Source organism: Erinaceus europaeus, chromosome 1 (genome assembly GCF_950295315.1).
Source record: "Erinaceus europaeus chromosome 1, mEriEur2.1, whole genome shotgun sequence".
Classification (NCBI taxonomy): domain Eukaryota; kingdom Metazoa; phylum Chordata; class Mammalia; order Eulipotyphla; family Erinaceidae; genus Erinaceus; species Erinaceus europaeus.
Window position 1 is genome coordinate 149324700 of NC_080162.1, and position 26518 is coordinate 149351217.

Consider the following 26518-nt stretch of genomic DNA (forward strand, 5'->3'; position numbering starts at 1 on the left):
CTATATATCTATATTGATATAGATATATGGAAGGAAAAAATAGTTGGCCCAAAGTGGTAAAGCCCCAGTAACAACAAAATAAGATTAGAAATAAAAACTAGGTGAGTATGCTCAAGGACTCAGATTCAAGTCCTCACTCCCCAGGGAGGAAGGAAGCTTCACAAATGGTGGAACAGGAACAGTGCTGTAAGTGTCTCTCTCCCCCTTCCATTTCTCTCAGTCAATTTCTTTCTATTCTGTCAAATAAAAATAAAGGGGATTACGCTTAGTGAAATAAGTAAACAGATGAAAGACAGTTGCTGGATGGTTTCATTCATATGTGGAATCTGGAGAACTGATGCACATGAACTTGCAAAAGAGAAAATATAAGCAAACAGACTATTTCTTTTTAAAAATTTTTATTTATAAAATGTAAACACTGACAAGACCTTAGGATAAGAGGGATACAACTCCATACAATTCCTACCATCAGAACTCCGTATCCCATCCCCTCCATGTTAGCTTTCCTATTTTTTATCCCTCTGGGAGCATGGACCCAGGGTCATTATGGGGTGCAGAAGATGGAAGGTCTGGCTTCTGTAATTGCTCCCCTGCTGAATGTGGGCATTGACAGGTCTACCCATGCTCCCATCAAAGTAACTATTTCTGAGACTTTGTGAGAACTGTGGTGGTTGTCTTTGGGAGGTGGTATGGAACTATACCCTGTAATACTATAATCTTGTAACCCACTATAATCACAAAGAAAAAGAAAAAAAAGGAAAAAAATAAAAAGGGAAAAATGGTCACCAGTAGCAATGGATTCATTGTGCAGGCACCAAGATGTAGCAATAACCCTGCTGGAAATAAAAATAAATAATGATTTTTTAAAGAAGTTGAGTGATTTTAGGCGAATCTCTCTGTTCTTAAGTTTCCTCTTGTCTAAAATACTGGAGAGTAGCCTAGGAGGTGGTACAATGGCTACAGTGCTCAACTCCCAGGCATGAGGTCCTGAGTTCAGTCTCTGGCATCACTTGCTCCAGAGTGGTGCTCTGGTTTTCCTTCTGTCTCTCAGTAATAAATAAACCTTTAAAACTGGAATGGAATGCAGTAGTGGCAGTACAGTGCCTCTTGCAGAACCTGTGGGCAGGAGTGCCAGAGCTTGGATACCCTGCAGGTGCCTATTGGTGTAAGGGCCTAGGGCAGGGCCCAGAGCTGTAGCTGAAAATTTCAGAAGAGGGAGACAGGCTGCACAGAAAATACAAATAGGGATGGGAAGATAGCTCACCTAGTAGGGCGTGTGCCTTGCCCATGGTCCAGCTTTAAGCCCTAAGTTCAAGCCCCAGCATTGCATAGGAGGTGTTAAAGTACCAGGGGAAGCTCTGGTGCTACAGTTTCTCCCTCCCTCTTTCCCTCTCTCTGAATGAAAAAGCACCTCAGAAGGTCAGTAAAATAGCTCACTTGGATAATGAGTTACTTTGCTATACACATGACCCAAATTCGAGCCTGGCCCCTACTGCATTGAAGGAAGCTTCAGTGCTGTAGTCTCTGTCTCTCTCTCTCTCTCTCTGCTTCTCTGTTACTCCATCTCTATCTTAAATAAATAAATAAATAAATAAATAAATAAATAAATAAGCAGCCCATGGACCTGTGTGGTGGTGCACATTTCTGTGTGTAAGGATTCAGGTTCAAGCCTCCAGTCCCCATATGCAGGGGTAAAGCTTCATAAGTGGTGGGGCAGTATAATAGGTCTGTTTATCTATCTATGTCTCTATCTATCCTCTCAATCTCTATCAATAAGAAAAAAAAAGAAAGGGGAAGTAAAAAAGCTTCCTTAGGTACCATGAAACTGAGCACACAAGGCCATGGAATTTAAGGAAAATAAAACAAAACAAAAAAAACCTCACCAATATAAGAGCAGATAAAGGACCAAGGTCTGGTCATGAGCCACTGACACCACCCCTGCCCCTTGCTGCCCGCAGAAGTCTCTGGCCACCGAGAGTGAGGCAAGTAAGATGGAAGACGCGAAGCCAAGGGGCTCCCTAGTGGATTTCATTAAACGTAGGTGCCTGGCTGGCGTTCCTGGGTGGGTCTGGGGGCATCCTAGCCTCTGTGGCAGGAGCTGCAGGAGGTCTGAAACTCATCATCCCCACTCTCTGGGGGGCTCCCCGGACAGGCCTGGCCAGCCCAGCAGCCCTTCCTGTGGCCCCCAGTCCCCTCCTGCAAGCAGGTCTGGCAGTCCTGGACCCAGAACATTCTGGGGGCTGGGGAGGCCTGTTTCCTGCCCTGACCCTACTTGGCCTATTGACACCGCTTCACTCTCTGGCCAGGGCATGTGGAGGGTCAGCCTAAGTGGGTACTGGGCACCTAAGGGCCTCTATTCAGCCCCAGGGACACAGGAGGGCTGCGTGGAGGAAGGGGCTGGGCAGGGTTCCCTCCCACCCCTATCCCCCCCATGCCACTCCTGAGCCCTGCCTGCCTACAGGATTCCCCCGCATCTTCCTGAAGCTCCTGACAAACTCCCTGTTCATGCTGGTGGTCCTGACCCAGTGCACCTTCTCCTCCGTCATTGCCGGCCTCTCCACATTCTTAAACAAGTTCCTGGAGAAGCAGTATGGCACCACCGCAGCCTACGCCAACTTCCTCATCGGTGAGTGTCAGAGGGCCAGCCCACAGGAGGAATGTTAAGGGCTTATTTCCTAGTTGGCATTGTAGACAGCTTGCTGGCAAGTTTCAGGGGCCTGCTCATTCCCCACCGGAGGTGGGAGGCTTTCCTCCTGGATGGAAGGGCTGAGAGCCTGGACCTCCCCAGGCCTGATCCCATAGGGGCCCGCAGAGGGAAGGGGTGGTGGTGTCAAATCCGGAGCCGGGCAAGATGTATCCTGCCTTTTCTCTTTCCTTCCTCTCCAAGGACTGTGACTCACTTGGGGAGGAGAAGATGAGGTCCAGGGATTCTCAACCTCTGATCACGCTTTGGGTTTTGCTGGAAAGCACAAAAATGCATATCCTCAGGCCCTCCCATGTCCTGAGAAAGCAGAAGCTCTGGGTTTCTGCCCCCAAAGTTGAGGGTCACTTAGAAGGACTCAGTCCTGAAGTGACCTCTCAAACATGTACACATGGTAAGAGGGACAGGGTGTGAACCCTGGTGGAACCTGACCCTTCTGCGCCCCCCACCATCCCATCCCTGACACATCCAGCAGGGAGGTCCTAGCCACGCCTTATTCACCCCCAGTCCTCACGGCAAGGGTGTGAGGAAATGATGAAGGCACACTTGACTTCCATCCTCCACCTGCAAGGCCCCACTTCTCTCTGTACCCAGAAAGGCCAGTCTCTCTATCCTGATAACTCTCCAGGAAGGGCAGGAAGTAGCTCAGTCAGTAGAGTGTACTCTTTACCATTCACCAGGACCTGGATCTGGGCCTTCAGTTACACAGTAGGAACCCCTGGATTGGATGGAGGAAGCTTCGCATGTGGTGGAGCAGTGCTGTGTTGTCTCTCCCCTCTCTGCCTCTCACCCTCTATCAAAAACAAGGGAGGAGGATAGGTGGGTGGTGGTGCACCAGCTTGAATGCACATGTTACCATATGTTAGGGCCCAGGGTGAAGCCCCCAGTTCCCACATGCAAGAAGGAGGCTTCTCAAGTGGTGGAGCAACAGCGCTGCAAACGAATTTTTATTTCTCTCTGTCCTGTCAAAATTTAAAGAAAAAAAAGGTGGGGAGTGACTTCCAGGAGCAGTAGACTTGCTGTGCAGGGATTGAACCCTAGTGATAACGCTGGTGATAATAAATAAATAAATAAATAAATAAATAAATAAATAAATAAAATGAGAGAGTCTTCCAAGAATAGGGGAATTATACAGATGTGGTACCCCCCCACCCCTGTGATAACCCTGGTGGCAAAATAAAATAACAACAGAAGAGGGAGAGAACTCTGTAGCCCAGCAAGCAGCAAATGCCCAGTCAGTACCAGCTTATTGACAGCAGATATACTGAATGTTCTGGAAAGAGAATATGCCCCTCCCCAACCCAGCTGGGTGATTGACCCCTCCCACACCCAGGCCCAACCCCACCAGCTCCTCTCCCTCCCCAGGAGCCGTGAACCTCCCCGCTGCGGCCTTGGGCATGCTGTTCGGGGGCATCCTCATGAAGCGTTTCGTCTTCTCCTTGCAAGCCATCCCACGCGTGGCCGCCACCATCATAACCACTTCCATCATCCTCTGTGTCCCTCTCTTCTTCATGGGCTGCTCCAACCCAACAGTGTCAGAAGTCTACCCCCCCAGGTAAGGGGATCTGCGGCCAGCCGAGGGGATGCCCCTTGCTAAATGGACACAGCGTTGGTCTCCCACCACATGTCTTCCTCTCAGCTTCCTCTACTCTTTCCACTGCGTTTCACCTTAGGAGCTGCTCTCTTGGGTGGGGACTTAGGAAAGCAGGTCTGGGGGTGGTATTCTCCATTATGAAGAAATCTGAGGGTCCCAGTGGACCACCAGCTTTCAGGGCTAGGGTCTGATTTCTTTCCTTTTCTTTTTCCTTTTTCTTTTTCTTTTTCTTTTTCCTTTTTCCTTTTTCTTTTCCTTTTTCTTTTTTCTTTCTTTCTTTCTTTCTTTCTTTCTTTTTGCCACAGAGTTATTATGACTGTGGCTCAGTATCTGCAAAGTTCCATACTCCTGGTGGGTTTCTCTCTCTCTCTCTCTCTCATGCGCGCGCTTTTAAAATATTTTATTTATTTATCAATGAGAGGGATAGGAGGAGAGAGAAAGAACCAGACATCACTCTGGTACATGTGCTGCCAGGGATCGACTCAGGACCTCATGCTTGAGAGTTCAATCCTTTATCTACCTCCCGGACCACTTTTTCTTCCTTTCTTTCTCTTTATTTTTTTTAAATTGCCACCAAGGTTATTACTGGGTCTCAGTACCTTCACTATACTTCCACCATTCCTAGTAGCCTTTTTTTTTTTTTTTACTTGATAAAATACATAAACTGAGCAGGGAAGGGGGATAGAGAGGGAGAAAAAAAAGAAAGAGACAACTACAAATCTGTTTCACAGCTTGTAAAGCCTCCACCCTACAGACGGAGGCTGGGGGCTTGAACCCAGGTTCTTGCACATGGTAATGTGCACACTCAACTGGGTGCTCCATTGCCTGGTCCCTCCTTTTTTTTCTTATTTTTTTTTCATAGAGCAGTGGGGAGGGAGAGGAGAGAGACACCTGCAGCACTGTTCCACCACTCATGAAGCTTCCCCCTGCAGGTGGGGATAGGGGATTTGAGCCCAGGTCATCACTCATGGTAACATTTGTGTTCTACAAGCTGTGCCACCAACAATCCTCCGGTTTGGTTTTTTTAAATGAACCAATGATTAATCAGTTAGGTTTTCAGATGATTGTGTAGGGCTGAGAGCACCCAGGAAGCAGCAAATGAGCTATTTTGAGCAGCAGCCCTTTGATGGCTAGAATTACAGTCTCACTGACCCACTGAGGAAAAGTGAGGGAGGGGACAAGAGGAGAACAGTGGCAGTGGTGGAAGACTAGAAAGTAGGGCAGCTACCCCACTGCAGACAGATAAAAACAGGCTGGGGTCATGGATCAGCCTGCCAGTGTCCATGTCCAGTGAAGTAATTACAGAAACTAGAACTCCCACCTTCTGCATCCCAAAAAGAATTTTAGTTCATTCTCCCAAAGGGGTAAATGATAGGGGAAGTAAACCAGAGGGCTCTGTACCCCTATTTCATCAAAACCCAAAGCATTTGTCACCAGGAATCTTGTTTTTTTTTTTTAAGCTTTTATTTATAAAATGGAAATGTCTGACAAGACCATAGGATAAGAGGGGTACAACTCCACACAGTTCCCACCACCAGATCTCCATATCCCATCCCCTCCCCTGATAGCTTTTCTGTTCTTTATCCCTCTGGGAGTATGGACCCAGGATCACTGTGGATGCAGAAAGTGGAAGGTCCAGCTTCTATAATCACTTCCCCACTAAACTGGGCATTGACAGGTCGATCCATACTCCTAGCCTGTCTGTATCTTTCCCTAGTGGGGCAGGGATCTGGGGAGGTGGGGCTCCAGAACACATTGGTGGGGTCGTCTGCCCTGGAAAGTCTGGTTGGCATCATGGTAGCATCTGGAACCTGGTGGCTGAAAAAGAGTTCACATATAAAGCAGAACAAATTTTTGACTAATCTGAACCTAAAGGCAAGAATACTGTGGATGGAGATTTGGGGTCTCCATTTTGTTAAAAGCTAGTAGGTCTATTTTAGGTATATTCCAAGGGGCCCATGACCCAACTAGTTTTTGCCTGTGCCTGACATCTAGTATGCAGGTGGCCTAAGCTATTGTCATGGGGGATGGTGTCATAGTTAGAAAAAGGACTAGAAAGCTGGATTAGGGAAGAGAGTAGCTCCAAAATATGGGGGAAAGTATATAAATATAGTTAACTATAAACCCCATCCATCTGATCTGGGGCCCATAGTCAGCACAGGAGCCTATATAACCTATGCATCCCTGTAGGTCTGAGCTCACACTCTGTGGTCATGGCTAGGAACATTCCAGGCTGCGCCAATTTCAGGACCCATCATCCTCAGGTGATAGGCAGAATATGCTGTCCAACCTTCCTTTGGAGAATGGAACATTCCTGACCATTCTTGATCCACATTGAGGGCCAGGTCCGATAGGGGCCCACAGAGGGGTCCATTATGTTGTTCCTGATGGATATGACCAGTGACTGTGGTGAGAGGGATCTGTTAGAGGTCTAGGTCCATCATGTCTGTGTGGGAATCCCAGGACTCCCTGACTTGGGCCCCAGGTGATGGCGTGGTCTGATAGTAACTAAAGTATTCTAGTCTCTTGCCTTTATTCAGCTTTTGTAGTCCTTACTTTGACAAGGTTAGCTTTAGAATGATTGAGGGACATGCAATAGAAGGTAGGTGAGGAGGGTATCTAGGTCTAAGTAGAAATTATTTCATTAGGTACTTTATGGTGTCTTTTTAGGTCTTTCTGCTTGCTTGCTACATTTACTGACTTACTACAAACTACTGTACACTTTTGCTTTAAGGTATATGTTTTCCCCCAACTTCTGGAAATATGTATTTATATCCCATCTCATGGACTCTGGTCTATATCTAGGTTTTGAGGTTTGTTAAGAAGTGTACCTCCCAAAATGAATTTAAGGAGTCCTATGAGCTAGGAAAGGTCTCACCAGAGTAATGAAACTGGTGAGTTCACATTCCGTGCCTGACATCTCTGGGTGCAGTGTGAAGTGAAACATGCCGAGGCAGTTGCAGTGATTGGCTGGGATCAGCAGGTGCAGTGTCAGTTGGTATGAATTGGGAGAAACATGTAGGAAAGTGAGCCTCGCCCTAGAGGTTTCAGGACTGGGAGAACTATGGACTTTATAGAGAAAGATTAGGATCCTGCTGTCTTAGGGTTTAAGAAAGCAATAGATAGTTATAGCTATAACCAAATCTTTTGGCAATTGGGTTAACTTTGAAAATCCCATTGTTAGGATTCACTGTAGCATACAAGACCTAACCATAATTTATGTCCTTTTATGCTATTTACTTATAGCTGTATCTTATAAGGGAACACAACCAGTTGCTTTTATTCTCCCTGATCTAAGTTTTTAGGAAATTTAATATTTCAAAGAGCAAGTCATTATTAGAAATGTATTAACAATTTGAGCCCACTGTTAAAATTCAATCCAATTACTAAATTGAAGTCTTAAGTGCTTATATTGAAGGAACATATACTCAGAGCTATGGTCTATGCAACAAAAAGTTTGAGTCCATTTTTCATTCAGTCCATTTTTTCCCTCTCTTATAAATTGAATAGTAGTTTGTGAGACTATAAGTTAACAAGAGTGTATATTAACACCATTCCCACCACCAAAAGTCTGTGTCCTAATCCCCCCCAAGTGAAGCTGAACATCTACCCTCACCCTCCACCCAGAGATTTTTTTTAAATGTATTATTAATTTTATTTTTGAGAGAGATGCAGAGAGAGACACACACAGAGAGAAACACCAAAGCACTGCTGAGCTCTGGCTTATGGTGGTGTGGGGGATTGAACCTGGGACTTAGGAGCCTCTGGCATGAGAGTCTGTTTGCAGAACCATTATGTTGTCTCCTCCGCCCCACCCAGAGATTTTTACTTTGGTGCTCTACTCCAAAATCAGTCAGATTCTGCTTTGAGTTTCTCTTTCTGTTTTTCTTTCTCAACTTCTGTTTATGAATGGGATCATCCCATACTCATCTTTCTCTTTCTGACTTAGCTCACTTAACATAATTCCTTCTAGCTCCCTCCAGGATTGGTCAGAGAAGGTGAATTCATTGTTCTTAATAGCTCCATAGTATTCCATTGTGTAAATATACCAAAGCTTTCTCAGCCATTCATCTGTTGTTGGGTACCTGGTTTGCTTTCAGGTTTTAGCTAATATGAATTGTGCTGCTATGAACATGGGTGTACACATATGATGTACATCCTACCCTGGGCCACCTGCCTGTCACCCCATCTGCCAGATCCACCTGGTGGGTCTGCAACCTCCAGACTTTCAGCCACAGTGTCTTCTCTCTGGTGGGTGAAATGGAGAGGCTGCATCAGAGAGAGAGAGAGCTCCAGAGGAAGGGTTGTGGCTCCCCATCTTGTTTGGGAGAACTTCTATAGGCTGATGATGGGCTGGAAGGCCAAGAAGCTTCTGGAACTTTGGGTGGCTTTGCTGGAGTTTGGCTAGGGGCTTTGTTGTTGGACCACATTCTTGTCCTGGAGCTGCTCCTTATGAGTCAGGGGTGTCAGTCTGATCTGCAGTTTTCTGAGTAGAGAGAGAGGAATTGTAGAATGTCTGTGATGACATACAGGGAAATCCCTTGGGCACAGTGCCTGGTACATGAGATGCCCTGTTGCAAACCATATTCTGTGGCAGATAATGGAAACTGTCTTGAACAAATCAAGTTTGCTATAGCATGAGAGTCTAACCTGTTCTGGTGTTAACTTCTTGAGACAGGCTATTACATAGGCTTAAACATTATTCAGGGAGAGAGAAAGAGGAGGAGAAGGAGAAGAAAGGAAGGGAGGGAGGGAAAGAGGGAGGGAGGGAAGAAGGGAAAGAAGGGGGGGTTGATGGTGGCAAGCCTGGTAGGGTGTTCATATTACCATTCCCAAGCCCCCAGTCCCTACCTGCAAGGAGAAACTTTCATGAGTAATGAAAGAAAAGTCAGGCAGAAAACCATTCAGTCACTGAGGATGGAACTGAGGGCCAACAGTCCGGTGCCTTGCCCCTGTGCCACCTCCCAGGGCAGCAGTAATGTTCTCAGCAGTGCTCTGGACTTCACTTTCTCAGTTGCTCCCTCAGCTTCTCCTAAAGATGGTTCTGACTGTCAGATGTGGGGTGATGGGGATAGCGAGGTCTCCTAGAGACCCCCTGTGGCTGAAATTCAGGGTGCACTGACCTGCCCAGAGCCACAGTGTTCCTGGACCCTGACAGACATCTTGACCATGTGCTGTCCCAACCCTCTCCCCCTTCCCTTTGCTCTGGGAGGGACCCTCCTGCCTGTGACAGGCCCATGGTGTCTTCCACCTCTCTCATCAGCATCAGAGGTGCTGGGCTGTCTTTATCCCCTTCCACAGCAGGCAGCAGAGGGGTGGCTGCACATCCAGCCCTCCCCCTCTAGTAGCTGACAGTTAGACTCCAATTGGACTGAAAAGTGAAGGAGGGGTGGTCATGGGCTCCCTACCAGTGGCAGGTTCCCCTGAAGGAGGCACAGACCGGAGACAGACAGACAGGCAGGGCAGCAGAGCGGATGGGGTGCTGGGCCACAGGGAGAGGTTCCTCTGGTGGCACCTTGCTTCCTTCCCGTTTCCCCACAGTGTGTCAGACGCTATGACCCCTCCGCCTGTCCTCTCCTGCCACAAGGACTGCGCCTGCTCTGAGACCATCTTCCACCCAGTATGTGGGGACGATGGTGTGGAGTATATCTCCCCATGCCATGCCGGCTGCCTCGACATCAATATCACCTCTGCCACCTCCAAACAACCGGTAAGGTCCTTACCGCCTCTCTCCCTCCCCAGACCCTCACTGCCACTGGAAACCCAGCCAAGAATGGGTGTGGTCTCCATCCTGTTCCCAGCAGAGACACTCAAAGCTCTCCTCTGGCCAGGACCAGCCCCTCTCACAGGTCCTGGTAGCTGGGATTTGCAGATGCCCCTTGAAACTTCAGAAGCAGTGTTGCAGTGTTGCAAGTCTCCCCTTCTCTTTCTCTCTCTCTTTTAATTGTCCCAGGGTTACCACTGGAACTAGGTGTCGGCACTATGAACTCACCACTCCTGGCAGCTATTTATTTCTTTTTTCCTCCTCCTCCTCCTCCTCCTCCTCCTCCTTTCTCATTTTATTTCATAGAACAGAGAGAAATTGAGAGGGAAGGGAGAGACCCACCTTCTACACCCCATAATGACCCTGGGTCCATGCTCCCAGAGAGATAAAGAATAGGAAAGTTTCCAATGGAGGGGATGGGATATGGAACTCTGGTGCTGGGAAATGTGTGGAATTTCACCCCTCTTATTCTATGGTTTTGTCAATATTTTCTATTTTTTATTTTATAAATATTTTTTTAAAAAAGAAAGAAAGAAAAGAAAGGAATGAGGCAGGACCATAGGAAAAATTGCCAAACATATATAACTAGCGATAGATAGCTATAGAAATAATAGTTAACTTAATCTGTAACCTTGGAAGAACTGCTGTAGTTTCTAATAGAGGGAATGGTGACACAAATTCTTGTGGTAGGAATGGTGGAATTATACCCATGTTATGTCATAATTTTGTAAATGAGTAATAAATCACTAATAAAATTAAAAATAAAAGCCAAAAAAAAAGAGTGAGGGAAGGGAGAAATATAGAAGGAGAGAGAGAGAAAGATAAATACCTGCAGATCTGCTTCACCACTCATGACGTTTTTCCCCCTGCAGGTGTGGAGCAGGGGCTTGAGCCCTGATCCTTGGCACAGTAACATGTGCACTCAATTGGGTGCACCACCACCCAGCCCCTCTCTATCTCCTTCTTCCCTCTCAATTTCCCCCCCCCCCCCCTCTCTCTCTCTCTCTCTCTCTCTCTCTCTCTCTATATATATATATATATATATATATATATATTGCCTCCAGGGTTGTCTCTGGGGCTCAGTGCCTGCACTATGAATCCACTGCTCCTGGAGGCCATTCCCCCCCCCCATTTTGTTGCCCTTGTTATTGTTGTTGTTGTTTTATTGCTATTGTTGTTGAGTAGGACAGAAAGAAATTGAGAAAGGAAGGGAAGACAGAGACCAGGAGAGAAAGATAGACACCTGCAGACCTGCTTCACCACTTGTGAAGCAACCCCCCTGCAGCTGGGGAACCAGGGGCTTGAACCGGGCTCTTTACATTGGTCTTTGCACTTCATGCCATGTGCGCTTAACCTGCTATGCTACCGTCCAGCCCCGTCTCTATATTAAAAAATGTAACAATAATCGCCAAGAGTAATGGACTAGTCATGCAGACATGGAGCCCCAGTAATAACTCTGGTGCAGTAAAACAAAACGAGACAAAAAAACAAAACAAAACAAAACAAAAAAACTCCCCATAAGAGCCTGGGAGGGGAAGCACTCTAATAAAGAAATGCAAACACTGAGCCCATGGGCAGGACTGAGAGGGGAGAGGAGGGAGAGAGAAGCAGGGCTGGTGAGAAAGCAGCGTCACCACCAGCCAGGGAGCAAAGTGAATAGTCCAAGTTCAGGAGGAGTTTGTTGTCCTTTCTCCTAAGAGCAAGGGGGGAAGGAGGTGCGGCCCCCAAGGTGAAGCAGAGTGCTGCACCTTACTTTCTGGAGTCTGAGCACAAAGTGTGGGTAAGACAAGCCCAAGCACCACCCCCCACCCCGGCCTCTGAGGACAAGGCTGCCCCCACTCTGTGGGCAGAGGAGTCTGCTTCTCGGAGGAGGGAAGACACAGGGTCTGTGCCAGACATTCTTGACTGTCTCAGAACCTCAGGCTTCTGCAGTGGCCTCTGTGGTTGCCTTATCTCTACTTACCCACTTCTGACTCACCACCTTCCAGAAATAACCTTGACAGGTTTACAACAGCAGTGCAAGTATAATGACATTTATGTAATGTCAGGAGAAATGGGAGTTAATTGTAAAGGTAGGGGCAGGATCTGTTTCCAAAAGCCCTAAGGGAGGTTGCAGACATGCATATAGAATCTGTCTGTTTGTTCGTTTGTTTGTGCCTCCAGGGTTATCACTGAGGCTCAGTGCCTGCACTATGAATCCACTGCTCCTGGCAGCCATTTTCCCCATTTTTTTATTGGATAGGATAGAGAGAAATTGAGAGGGGAAGAGAGAGAGAGAGAGAGAGAGAGAGACCTGCAGACCTGCTTCACCACTTGTGAAGTGACTCCCCCCTGCAGGTGGGAAGCCAGGACCTCAAACCAAGATCCTTGCACGGGTCCTTGCACTTCATACTATGTGCGTTTAACCCACTGTGCCACCACTCATATAGAATTTATGTTTGAGTTTCCTAACTGCCAAAGTACAAAGGGTGCCCAGTTTCCAACACCTGGTGGAAGGTGGAAAGAAACATACAAGCTCATCAGCTTCAATCCCAGCCCTAAACTTTTTTTTTCTTTATTGGAGGGGAGTTTAAAGGTTTACAGTCAATAGTAAAACACAGTGCTCAGTTTTCCACATAGAAATTCAACCCCCTCTAGGTCCTCCCCTGCCATCATGTTTCAGGACCTGAACCTGCCCCCACCCTATCCCAGAGTCTTTTACTTTGGTGCAATACACCAACTCCAGTCCAAGTTCTGCTTTTTGTTTTCTTATTTTTCAACTTCTTTTTATTATTATTACTGATTTAATAATGATCAAAAAGATTATGGGATGAGAGGGGTACAACTCATACAATTCCACCACCAGAGTTCTGTATCCTATCCCCTCCATTGGAAGCTTCCCTATTCTTTATCCCTCTGGGAGTATGGACCAAAGATCTCTATGGGTTCCAGAAGGTGGGCAGGTCTGACTTCTGTAATCTCTTCTCTGCTGGACATGGACATTGACAGGTCAATCCATACCCCCAGCCTGTCTCCATCTTTCTCTATTGGGGTAGGGCTCTGGGGAGGTGGGGTTCCACCCTGTAACTTTTTAAAGAACACTTGCACGGTCATAGGCTGGGGCTACAAATGCCGTGAGTGGGGAGGTGCAGACCACCTGGAGTGAGCAGTGGCTGCCAAAGTGAGTTGAGTTGTTCATGAGCCCTGTGAACTTGCAGTTTTAACACAGACACCTCCTTCCCTGGAGTCTCAGACAGATAGGAGGGCTCCCCACCCCTCCACCACCCCCACCCCACCCCATCCCAGGCAGGCAGGAAGCGCCAGCAAAAGCCTGGCAGGTGCAGGGCTCAGTGGGTTCCACTGCATCACCCTCACCCCATCTCCTCGGGACAGACTGGCCTTGTCCTTCCTGCAAGAAACACACCACAAGCAGAAACATGCCACCCTGTCCCAGGTTAAGTGAGACATGCCGGCTTGTCCTCACATGTGTGTAACCACTGAAGGAAACCAGATCCAGCTGGGGTGGGGGGGGGGGGGCTGGTTTTCGAAAAGACAGCTCCTGTTTTCCAAATGATGGGCAGAGGAGACCCCTGAAGTCCCTCAGAACCCTCCAGCCTCCACACCCAGCAGCACTCAGCCAGACGGGGGGCCCCGAGGGGTGTGTAGCTGGGAAGAAACTGAAATCTGGGAGGTGGCAAAAAGCCCATAGGGCAGGGCAGCACCTGCCGACCCGGACAGTGTGCTGCTTTGCCACATACGTGATCCAGGTTCAAGTCCAGCCCCCGCCACACTGGGGGCCACTTTGGTGCTGGGGTCTCTTTCCTTCTATTTCTCTCCCCGGTGATGACAGAAAACAAAAGGATACTGACAGTCCATGCTACACCCTCCTCTTCCAGGTGTATCTCAACTGCAGCTGTGTGAGAAGGACCAGCCAGGTGGCTTCTGCAAAGACAGGTCCTTGCCCCATCCCCTGCGCCCACCTGCTGCACCCCACCATCTTCCTCATCTCCTTTGTCTCCCTCATCGCCTGCATGTCCCACAACCCCCTCTACATGATGGTCCTGCGGTGAGTGCTTCCTGGGGCCTGGGGCGGAGGCCCTCTCCTTTTCAGCCACCACCTCTCTGTTCTCTGCCTCTTCTGGCTTCAGAGCAGCTGGACAGGAAGGTGCTGTCTTCTTTGGAGGGTGGGGGGTAGGATGCGAACCCCATGTGGCCTCCCTTGTTCCTCCTCTCCCAGCTTCATTTCATGTCTGCTAGGGATCCAGGAAGACAGAGTCAGAGCCTGGCCCAGCCATGGGACATAGCCAGGACATCGTGGGGAGATGCTTATAGACACCCTTATCTTTTTAATATTATACTTTATTTATTAATGAGAAAGAGAACCAAAGCATAACTAGCACACATGTTTTATCCATTGTGCCACATCCTGGGTGACCACTTATTTTTATCTATCTATCTATCTATCTATCATCTATCTATCTATCTATCATCCATCTATCCACTCTATCTACTTATCTATTAATGAGATAGAGAGAACCAGAGCATTACTCTCGCACGTGCTTGAGAATCCAAAGGTTTATCCACTGTACCACCTACCCAGCCGCCACTTACTTTTATTTTTTATTTATTTAAGAGACAGAAAGAGAACCAGAGTATTTCTATGGCCATATGATGCTGGGGACTGAACTGTGCTCTAACTACTACAGCACTTCCTGGCTTGCCCATTTGTTTTTAAATCCTGAAAGAAGAGAAAGAAGGGAGGCGCATTCAGTTGGAGGTCCCCATTTGAGTGAGGCAGTGGGAAAGGGAGAATGAGAGACATCCAGTGTCAGCACCAGACTAAATTTCTTAAATCAAAGAGGCTGTAGTGGGTATGAGTGGGAGGGTGGGGCAGGGACAGGGCCAACCCATGCTAGGCATCAAATGACCCTCCCTTTCCCCTCAAAGGAGAAAATAACCTCTCACTGAAGTTCACCTTGGCCTCTGCCTGCCTCACAAGCAGAGAGGACAAGCAGAGGTGCTGGCTGACCAGTGCCAGGGTTCAAGGTCCCACTCTGCTCGGGGCACTGGCTGACTGTCCCTAGGTGTTGCCAGCCTCAGTATGCTCACTTGTAAAATGAGGATAATGATACTAGCCTCAAAACTGCACCATCAAAACTGTGGGGTAAATTGTTCAGTAAACATGTGGTGCTCTACATATTAGTTAATTGTCACAATTAACCCCATTAGGGTAATAACAATGATTAACAGCTAGCTGGGTGCCAGTGACCTATATTCCCCCAGAGTGTGAGGACTCAAGGAAGGAGCAAAAGTAGCCATGTAGCAGGGCCTGAGGCTTCACCCTCTCAGGTCTGCTTGCAGACTCTCCTGCTCCTCTTCCTGTTAGTTTCACCTGATAGACACCTGCAGACCTGCTTCAGCGCTTGTGAAGCCACCCCCCTGCAGGTGGGGAGCCGGGGGCTTGAACCGGGATACTTGCATGGGTCCTTGCACTTTGCACCATGTGCACTTAACTTGTTGCACTACTACCCGGCCCCCATTTATTTACCTTTTTCAAAGATTCATTTATTCATTAACAAGAAAGAGGGTCAAGAGAAAACCATATGCAATACCTGGCATATGCGATACTTGGGATCAAACTTGGGACCTCATACTTGAGAGTCCAGTGCTCTATCCACTGCTCCACCTCCCAGGCCACTGGACTCTGCATTTTTGCTCTGTTCAGCACAGGAGGATGTGTGCATTGCAGGGAGGGTGTGCTCAGTGCCTCTCCCAACACCACCACTGCTCTCTTTCTACTGGCCTCATGTATTCTAAGTACTGAGGCCTTGAATTCACTAAAGGACATTTCATTATGAAGGGCTGAGCTGTTGAGGATAACACAGCCCCACTGGGCACCTCCCAGAGAGCACCGGGGAGGAGAAGTAGAAGACAGGGAGCATCATTTAGCCCCAGGACAGATTTTTCTAAAAAAGCTCTTTCTTCCAAGTATGCTTTCAGGTTGAGGGGAAATGGGGCTAGAGATGAAGCCCCAGGACCACAAATGGTCAAAAGATGAATCCTTTTGGGGAAGCTAAAGGGATGGGTGCTACTTGGCTGCTGGTGACACTGAGGCTTAAGTCGACTTCCCAGAGGCCAGGTGATGGTGCACCTAGTAGAGTGCATACATTACCATGTGCAAGGAACAGGGTTCAAGCCCCCAGTCCCCATCTGCAGTGGGGGAAGCTTCAGGAATCATGGATTAGTGCTGCAGGTGTTTCTCCTCTCTTTCTATCTCCCCCTCTATTAAAAAAAAAATGCAAACAGTGCCTGCTGGAAACAATGGAGTCATGCAAGCCGGGAACCCCAACAATAACCCTGGAGGCAAAAAGTAACAACAAAAATGATTTCCCAGGCATCACTCCTGTCAGCCCTGACCCCCAACCAAGACAAGAATGCAGGCTCAGGGCTGTGGATCTGAGAGCCTGTATTAACTTAGAACCCAACAGGAGAGAGTCCAAAAGGGGCTTAGCAGCTCTGCCAGGAGCTATAGTGGGGTACCCCGCCATGTCTTGCTTAGTTGAACATCTGGGGGGGGGGTCTATGGGGTAAGGAACCAGGTCCATCAGTCATGGGTGGGCTTCTGGAAGGGTTTGAAGGCAGAAAGGCAGCATGATCAGATGGAGATTTGTGGGGCTTCCTACTGGGGATCCCCATCTGCCTTGATTGAGGGTCCTCCCTTAGAGGAGTTGGTAGGAAGTATTTGTAGGCTGCAGACAGACTAGCCGGTGGGGGTGGGGGAAAGAGATTTGGGATACCACTGCACCTCCTGCCCAGTGGTCCCTTTGCACCTTGATTTTTCCCTATCAGGTGCCCACTGTGATTCCCCTGCAGTGTGGGTACTGAGGAGGGGGAAGCCTCTCCCTCTCTCTCTCTCTCTCTCTCTCTCTTTCTCGGCAGGACAGGACTGATCACATGACTTGGCAAAATGAAAATGCTAGGCTCCTGCTTCCAAAAGAATGAACCATTTCAGGATGGCCAGAGCAGAGCACTAAGCCAAGCCTGGGGGTCCTTCCTGAGGGTGGGCTCCCACCTCCCCATAAGGCTACTCAGACCACATTCCTAACAGGGGATTCTTCCTTCTGCTCCCCAGAAGCCACAGCCCCAGACCCCCACGTCTACCTTGCACCCTTCTGCCTTTCACTGCCAGAAAGCACTCCCAGGGAGCTACTGAGACCTGCCTGTGCAAAGAACAGCCTTGAGCCCTGCCACCTCCTTCCTCACACTTCTGGTCGGTCTGCTGCTTTCTGCCCTGAAAAAAATGCAAAAACAAACAAACAAGCAAAAAACAGTGGTGCTCAAACTGGAGTCTGTATCTTCCCGTCTTCCATCCAAATCTTCTGGGAGGCTCCAAAGAGCTTAGATCACCATGCCTCTCCCTGGAGCACTTGGTGTCTGAACTGGGGTGCATTTCTGGGCCTGGGGGTCTGCATTTCTTTTTTTATCTTTTTTTTTACTTATTGTATAGAGACAGCCAGAAATTGAGAGGGGAAGGTGGGATAGAAAGAGAGACAGAGAGACACCTGCAGCACTGCTTCACCACTAATGAAGCTTTCCCCCTGCAGGTGGGGACTGGGGACTCTAACTTGGGTCCTTGCGCACTGTAACATGTGCGCTCAACCAGGTACGCCACCACCCAGCCCTGGAATCTGCATTTCTAGCAAGCTGCCAGGGACAGAAAGCACAGGAGAGTGTACCAGCCCAGTGAATCCCTTGGGCCAGGCAGAGCCCCCACCCTCACAAAGCTGCTCACTTTCCCTTCTGCCCTGCAGGGTGGTGAACCAGGAAGAAAAGTCATTTGCCATTGGGGTACAGTTCTTGCTGATGCGCTTGCTAGGTAAGTGTGGGATGAGTATCACTCCCAATTCATGAGGAGTGACAGGGTGTGGAATGGAATGGGAGGGGGTACCCTCTCCCATGTATGTTGTTCAGAGAAGCTGTGTGGAGAGAGCACAAGGCACATGCCAGCTCCTGTGTGGGCCATTCTCCTGTTAGCAGAGGTCAGGAGAGATTCCATCCATGGCCTTACTTCCCACCCCAGTTAGGTAAGGAAATCCAGAATAGGGTGCAGCTGGGAATGCCTGTTGGGGAGCCAGAGGCAAGAGGCTGTCACGTCTCCCAGAGCTCAATGTTGGAATAGTGTTTTATTTTGCTTTGCTTTGCTTTGCTTTGTTTTGTTTGGTGCCATCAGCAATGCCAATGGGGCTCAGTGTCTGCCCCGAAGACTTTTTATTTTATTATTATGTTTTAATATTGTATTTATTTACATACTGGGCAGAGACAGAAGTAGGGTGGTAGTGCACCCGATTGAGCACACGTTATAATGTGCAAGGACCCCAGTCCAAGTCCCCACTCCCCACCTGCAAAGTGTCTGTAGTTGTCTCTCTGTCTCCCCCCCACCTCTTTCTCCCCCCAACCTCTCAATTAATGACTGTCTCTATCCAATAAATAAAAATAAAAATAAGAAAAGAGAGAGATAAAGAGACACCTGCAGGGGAAAACTTTTGGGAACAGGAAAGCAGTGCTGCAGGGATCTCTTTTTCTCTCTCCTTCTCTGTCTTATGCATTGTAACACATGTGCTCAACCAGGTGCACCACCACCCAGCCCCAAGACTATTTATCTTAGAGAGGAGGAGAGAGATTGAGAGTGGGGGAGAGAAAGTGAAAGAGGAGAGACAGCACAACACTCCTCCAAAATTTGTGAAGCTTCCTGGTACAGGTGCTCCCTGACTCCAGCCCAGGTCCTCACAGTGAAGTGTGCGCTCTGCTGAGTGGGCCATCTTGTGCCAGCCAGTTGGGTGGCTAGCCCAGCACCCAACTTTGAGCCCTGCCTGCCCTGTTGCAGCCCAGCACCCAGAAGCAAATGACAATGCATGACTAGTGCCTTCTGGTAGGAGGATGAGCAAATCACAGGGAGACATCACCTCCCAGCTCTCCTGGGATGTGCAGACTGGGAGGAGGGGGGTACAGTGGACCAGCACATGGAAGACCTTTTCCAGGCCACTTGGGCTGGATGATGTACCTGGTGCAGGCAGTAGGGAGGCCAGCCCCGCAGCAACAGGCACAGGGAACTAGGTGAGGTGTCTGCAGCCAAGAGACTTCAGGGGTTCTGAAGAGCATTCAGAAGCACTTTCCTCAGCAAGTGGGATTCCCAGCACCAGCCCAATCTGCTTAGCTAGAACACAGCCAGCTAGCCAAGCCCACTGTCCTCTTGGTTAAAGTGAGGATGGACTGGGAGACAGCATAATGGTGACGCAAAAAAAGCCTTATGTCTGAGGCTCTGAGGTCCCAGGTTCAATCTCCAGCATCACCATGAGCCAGAGTTGAGAAGTGCTCTGGAAAATATAAATAAGTAAATAGATAGATGATAGATAGGTACATGAACAGATGAATAAAGGTGTTGGGGAGATAGCATGATGGTTCTGCAAAAGACGTTCATACCTATGGCTCCTATGTCCCAGGTTCAATCCCCAGAACTACCATAAGCCAGAGCTGAACTGTGCTCTGAAAATAAATCCATCACCTATTTACACTCATTTGAAAATCAGTGGAGAGGATTATTATTAGACCGTCCAGTATGAATGATGAGCACCACTAGCCAGCAAATGTCACAATTTATATTCTGGGGTGGGGCATTAATAGATACTAGTAAGAAGCAAGATTTAAAAATAAATATGAAAAATAGAAAGGAGTTGAACAGGAGAAATGGCATAACAGTTTGGCAAAAGACTCTCCTGCCAGAGGCTCTGAGCTCTCTGATTCAATCCCCAGCACCAGCACAAGCCAGAGCAGAGCTGTGCTCTGGTAAAAACAAAAACAAAGCAAATAAAGTAATGAATGGAGGTATCCACTCGCCTCTGGGCCCCACAAGACTTGAGCAGTCAATGATTTCAAGAGATGACTGTGCAGTGGGGATCAGCTTTTCACCTTGGGGTCCCTTTCAAGGTGGGGACGAGGGACTCTGCTCTCTGTCCGGGCTGCCTCAAGGTGACCTTGTGGCTTTTCAGCCCTGGAGGGACAACTTAGGTGGTTTTCTCTCCCTAGTCTTCCCAGGAAAGCTCCCTGCTTTGCACAGTCACCAGAGGGCCCCTGGGGTGGGCAGAACCCTTCCCACACACTGGGCTGTGCAGGGACTTGGGGGGCCGCCTCCGCCTGACCCTCTCCCCGCTGGTTCCAGCCTGGCTACCATCTCCAGCCCTCTACGGCCTGGTCATCGACTCGGCCTGCATCCGGTGGAGTCAGCAGTGCTCGGGAAGGCGCGGAGCCTGCGCTTACTATAACAACGACAACCTCCGCAAAAGGTGAGAGCCCAGGCCTGGAGCCCCTGCCGCCTATTCCCAGAGCTGGCCCCTAGGGGGTGCTATTGATTTGGGGAGCAGGGACCATCTAGGATAGGTAATTTGGGGCCGCAATGAACTGCTCAGGGCCCACTCTAGAGACCCCTCCCCCAGTCAGCAGCCCCCGAAGGCCGCTGGGGGAATGCCAGAAGGAAGTTTAGGGCTGGCGGATAGCTTGCCTGGATAGTGTGCTGCTTTGACATGGGCAGAACAAGTTCAAGCCTGGCCTTGATAGCACTGGAGGAAGCCTAGGTGTTGTGGTCTCTTCTTTGTCTCCCTCTGTCTCTGTCTCCTAGCTGAAAATAGTTGGTTTAGAATGATGAAGCCCAAATGGTGTTTGTTGGAGTGGGGGATCTGGGGAGGAGAGGGTCAGCAAAATAGTTCATTTGGATACTGCACTGCTTTGCCATGGACATATCCTAGCTTTGAGCCTAGCATCCACCACATTGAAGGAAGCTCCAGTGCTGTGGTCTCTTTCTCTCCCCACCCCCTCAGTCCCTGCCTCCTATATTTTTAAAATTTTTTCAAAGGGGCTGAGATGGGGGATAATGAGTCTGAGAGAGATGCCATGGCTGTGCCACTCACTGTTCAGAATGAGGTAGCTCCTCCTGCCTTCTGACAGGTCAAGGGCAGGGGCCAGTCTGATAACCACCACAGTGAGACCACACCACTTCCAGCCCCTCCCAGTGTTGTCCTCGCACATCTCAGAGACTCTGAAGAGTGGGGAGACAGGGACCTTGAAGCAGCTGGACAGGAGCTGGGGTGGGATCAGGGCAATCACTAAGCCAGGAGAGGGACACATGGTGGTGGGCGGGGGGGGGGGGGGGGGGGGGGGGGGGGGCAGTGGGAAGGTACCCTTCCACTGTGTGGCTGGGGCTGCAGTGTTGCCTTTAGCCCTCTAGGGGGTGCCAGGAGGCAAGGGAGTCCAGGCATTGGCCCAGAGCCTGCCTGCTTCTGGACTGAGGAAAGCACTCCTCCTATCCCCTTGGTGGTGATGGATCCTTACCCAAGGTCCAGCATGAGAATGATACTGGTTTTCCCATGGCCCTGTGTTGGGGCCGCCACCCACCGAGCGTCCTGTCTCACCCACCCCCTCCCTGCAGGTACCTGGGCTTGCAGATAAGCTATAAGTCAATGGGCACCCTGCTGCTGTTCTTCATCATCTGGAGAGTGAAGAAAAACAAGGAGTACAACCTGCAGGAAAAGGCTGCCGCCCTCATTTGACTTGGACCCAGGGCTACACCCTGCGCCTACCCACCTGTAGTTACTAATCTCAACAAAGCATTCCCGCCCCTCTTTTTTTTTTTAATAAGAAAGAAAACATGGTAACCATTTGCCTTTCCTGCCTCCTCCCCCTGGACCCCCTCAGGGTTCTGAGGACAACCTTGCATCCTTGCAGTACACTGGGTGGGCACAGAGCTAGGGGCCTGGTCTATCTTATCTGCCTCTCAGGGAGCACCTCCTCTCTCAGGCTATCCTCAAGATAATGAACAGAGGAAAAAGTGTTATTTGCTCAGAGGAGGAAGGGAGGAAGTGAGCTGACTTAATAGTGGCCAGAGTCAGGCTAGGGGAGAGGAAGGAAGCCCCCCTTTATTCTGACTTCAGGATCTGGAGGGGCTGTCTGCTGCCCATTCAGGTCCCCACTTCCTGCCCTAAGGAGGCTATTTTGGGAATCTCCCTGTGGCAGCCATTTTGGAAGCTGCTGTGTAAAGAAGCATCTAGTTGATTCCCCACAGCTAAGGAGGGGCTGAACACCTCCCCCCAACACACACACACACACACACACACACACACACACACACACACACACACACAAGGATGGGCTCCCCAGTGCTATCCAAACTAACTCCAGACCTTTCTATGTTGGGTCTGCATAGGCCTGTCACATTTCTAAGCATCCCCTGCTATGTCAAAAACCCCAGGAAGATTGAAATATAGTCACAGTACTCAACCTCCACCCTCCTAATGTGGGAGTAAGACCTCCCACCTTAACCACCCTCAGCTCAGAGTGATAGAAAGCCCATGTATCCACATTTACCTAGGAGGCTGAGGCAGCGCAACATGGACCTCCCTGTCTGGACTAAAACCTAATTACTGAGAAGTACAGAGAGGTATTTGCAAAACAGGTGACAAGGCCTACGGCTGATGGCCAGTTGCAGTCCAGAAAACAGGTCAGCAAGGTTGATTCCCTGGTGCAAACTCATTTGTACTCGCCAACATTTTCCCCCCAGAACACTGCTTAGCTCTGGCTTATGGTGGGGTGGAGAACCGAACTTGGGGCTTTGGAGCCTCAGGCATGAGAGTCTCTTTGCATAATCATTATGCTATCTACCCCCGATCCAACATTTTATATACATTTTTCTCCCTGTAATCACTCACTGGAGTTTCACAGCCCAGGGTAAACTTTTTTCCTTTTCTAAATTAATGATTTAATATTGATTTACAAAATGATAAGACAACAGGGGTATAATTCCCCACCACCAGAGCTCCCCATCCCAATTCTTTCCATTGGAAACTGTAGTAGTTCTCCTGAGGTCACAGATATGAGTTGATTACTTCTATAAATATATATATATGGTCTGCCTTCTCTTCCTTTCTAAGTCACACTTACACTTCCTAATACTTCCAAGTGTCCTTCCTTTTTTCCTCTTCTCCTTCAGGGTCCTGATGGAATTGGGGTTCAGAATCCTCTGGTCATCTTCCTCTAACACTTCTCCCCCTCTGGGATTATGGACCAAAATTCTTTATGGGGTGCAGAAGGTGGGAGTTCTGGCTTCTGTAATTGCTTCTCTAGACATAGGCATTGGCAGGTCAATCCATGCCCCAAATCCAGGCCAACTTTTTCCAAATAGAACAACAGACATAGAAACAGAGACAGACAGAGAAAGAGAGGCAGACACCAGAGCACTGATGCTTCCTTCAGTACAGTGGGACCAGGCTGGGACCTGGGTGATGTGCTTGGCAAAGTGGTGCCATCCCAGGTGCACTTAGCTCACCAGCCCTCACCAACATTTTCTCAGCCTCTTCTGTGGCCTCCTGAGACATAGGCTTCCCTGAAGGCTTGAGCAGATAGACTGCCCATGGTAGAGGCCAAGTATGAAGCCAACAAACAAGGCTGTTCACCCGCAGAGACCTAGTGGAAGCAGATTCTGTGTGAGGTGGCACCAGGACGTGGTTAATGAGCTTCATTGACACTTCACCTCCTCCCATCATCCAGTCACACCAAGATCCCCTCAGAGTGGGCTCAGGGTGAAGCGGAGTGAGGGGGAGGGTCAGAGAGGGAAAGACAGGAGCTCTGCAAGAACCCAGAGACTGTCAGCAGGCTCCTGACCTGACATGCTCACAAGACCCAGCCTGCATTTGTCCTTTTGCTGAACAGAGAACTGACTGACCATGGCCGGTCGACATGAGCATCACTGCATGTGGCTGTTTGCAGTGCCACTCTAGAAAGAACCTGCTAAAAGCCACCTTCAGAAAGGTCTCCCCAAGTTGTTCATCAACAGCCAAAAGCTGGCAGGAGGCTGTGAGAGCCACTGTCCTTGACAGCCTGGCATCCAAAGATGTCACTCAGGAAGGAAGGCTCTGTGCAAGCCCAGGGCTCAGCCCCAGCCTTCCCAGCGCCCCACTCCGAGAAGGATTCCCTGCCACTAACCCTGGTCTTCCTCGCCATGGTTTAACTGAATCCTAAAAGCAGTGCCTCGGGCAGAGCTTGGGGACTGGGGACACCGCTCAGTCAGCTGACAGCTCAGATTCCAGAAAGCTGGCTCCCCCACCTCACCTCCAAGTTCTTAAGCTGTTGGGACATGATTGTGAATATATTCTCATTTTGCTATTGCTGTGACTTGGTCGTGTGTGTGTCCTGTCATGTGTGTCACAGTCAGAGGATAAAGTCTGCACCTTGAAGTCAGAGGTAGTGACAATGCCACCACCCTGCGGGACTATGACTGGGGGACTCTGAATCACTGTAGCTGGAAGCTTAGGGCTTGATGCAAGGCCCAGAGCAGGTGTTCCCTTTCAAAAAAAATATTTATCTACTTATTGGATAGAGACAGAAAGAAATTGAGAGGAAAGGGGGAAACAGAGAGGAAGGGAGGAGAGGTGGGGGGGGACAGAGAGAGAAAGAGAGACACCTGCAGCAATGATCCACAATTTGTGAAGTTTCCCCCAGTAGGTGGAGACAGGATTTGAACCCAGGTCCTTGTACATGGTAAAATGTGCCATCAGTATGGTGCACCACCATCTAGCCCTAACCACTAATGCTTTTGCTCCCATGGCAAATCCTCACTCCCACCAGCATGCCAGTGAGCAGTGTAGCTGTGTCATCTCCACTTCCCACTCAGGACAGACCTGAGCATCACAGAGGATGTCACTAAAAGTCAGGCCTATGGCCCCTCCAGCCAGCTCCAGAGTCGGTTTCCATGGGGACAAACAGGAGGGTGGGCCTGGCATGGCAGCTGTTTGTGCTCCCCTGTGTGAGGCTAGTGCAGTCTTTAAACCCGGCATGGCTGACTGGTCTCTGTGTGCCCACCTGTGCCAAGGCCACTATGAGATTTACAGACTCCACTAACATTTGGTAAGTTCAAATGGGGGAAAGATGACAAGGTGAAGTGGGGGCGGAGCATGATTCTGATTTCCTGGATGCAGCAATCAGAGGCGAGAGGATATGCAGAAATAAGCCTGGAGCTTGCCTGTATATTAATGACTCCTCCTTCTGTGTGCTGAAGGGGGCGGGTGTTCTCACTCTGCAAGCTAGAGAGTTCCAGAGAGGCCGGCCATCTCTCTGCCTCTGCTGTGTCTGATGTCCTACCCCCTCCTCCTGCTGCCTAGCTGGGACTTCAGACCAGGATTTTTTTTCCTTTCCATCATTTTTTTCAACCTGTGTGACAGAGGAGAGGAGAATCAAACATCATTTCTGCACAAGCCCTCTTGGCTGGGCCCTCCCACAGCTCCACAGTGGAGGTCAGACTGGTCTTAAAGACTCATTTGAAAAGAAGGAATCAAACCAGAAGAGTAACTAAGGTGGCCAGACTCAAGCTAGCAATAAGTGGCCAGGACAGGGCTCAAGTCAGGCCAGTGGGCACTATCTGGCCACCGGAGTGAGGTGGGGGTCTGTTGAGTGCCACTAGGGTACATAGTGGGTAGGGGGAGGCAGCCAGGAGACCCACTAGCTGTTCACATGGCCAGAATATTATCAACTGTTCATTGAGTAGCCCTGCAGCAGCAAGAGTTGAAAGGACGGACCCAGAGAAAGACAAAGAAGAAATGATTTTCAGGAGAAAAAGGCCAAGAAAGAGCTATACACAGACCTTCAAGGGGACAGTCCACCCAGTAAAAGGTTAGCAGAACCCTGCTTAGAAATCAAATTCAAGGGACTGGGCAAGGGTGCATCATACTGAGCACACATATTACCATGCACAAAGATCTAGGTTCAAGTACCCAGACCCTACCTGCAGGGGGAAAACTTCATGAGCAATGAAACAGCACTTCAGGCATCTCTCTCTCTCTCTCAATCTCTTCCTTCCCATTCAATTTCTTTCTACCCTATCAATTTTTTTAAAAAATGTAAAGGAAAGAAGAATCCATGTGGTGATAGTTTCTAGCCACCCTTAAAGATGCAGAGCTAAAGCTAAAATAGAAGATTCATATTAAGATATGTTTATTAGGGGGCCAGGAGGTGGTAGAGTGCATATGCTACCATGTGCCAGGATCCAGGTTCAAGTCTCTGGTCCCCACCTGCAGTGGGGAAGCTTCACAAGCAGTGAAACAGTGATGCAGATATCTATTTCCCCCTTCCTTCTCAAGGAAAGAAGTGGAGGGAGAAAGCCATCAAAAGTAGTGGATTTGTCATGCAGACACCTAATCCCAACAATAACCGTTGATAATAAAAAGAAAAATAATAAAATATTTTTTTAAATCAGCACCAGGGTTATTGCTGGGGCCCAGTGCCTGCACAATAAATCCACCACTCCAGACAGTCATTTCTTCTTTTCCTCTCTTTCTTTTTCTTTTTTATTAGATAGGACAGATATATATTGAGAGGGGAGGGGGGCTAGAGAAGGAGCCAGAAAGGTAGACACCTGCAGACCTGCTTCACTGTTCATGAA

At 49.0% G+C, this 26518-nt stretch overlaps 1 protein-coding gene and 1 non-coding gene across 4 annotated transcripts in view; both read left to right on the top strand.

The window, feature by feature from the left end:
* SLCO2A1 (solute carrier organic anion transporter family member 2A1) overlaps nucleotides 1-24255 on the top strand; it is an 83251-nt gene extending 58996 nt beyond the window's left edge. For all 3 annotated transcript variants that reach the window (XM_060196915.1, XM_060196914.1, XM_060196917.1), the window contains exons 8-15: nucleotides 1959-2037; nucleotides 2462-2626; nucleotides 4067-4256; nucleotides 9837-10005; nucleotides 13935-14104; nucleotides 17850-17914; nucleotides 20255-20378; nucleotides 21518-24255. In XM_060196915.1, coding sequence (XP_060052898.1) covers nucleotides 1959-2037; nucleotides 2462-2626; nucleotides 4067-4256; nucleotides 9837-10005; nucleotides 13935-14104; nucleotides 17850-17914; nucleotides 20255-20378; nucleotides 21518-21638 — 1083 coding nt within the window. In that variant the 3' untranslated portion in view covers nucleotides 21639-24255. The remainder of the gene's footprint in view (nucleotides 1-1958; nucleotides 2038-2461; nucleotides 2627-4066; nucleotides 4257-9836; nucleotides 10006-13934; nucleotides 14105-17849; nucleotides 17915-20254; nucleotides 20379-21517) is intronic.
* On the top strand, nucleotides 8874-8996 carry LOC132542904 (small nucleolar RNA SNORA28). Its single transcript, XR_009553871.1, has one exon. It is a non-coding gene; the product is annotated as a small nucleolar RNA SNORA28 (small nucleolar RNA).
* Nucleotides 24256-26518: the final 2263 nt, after the last annotated feature.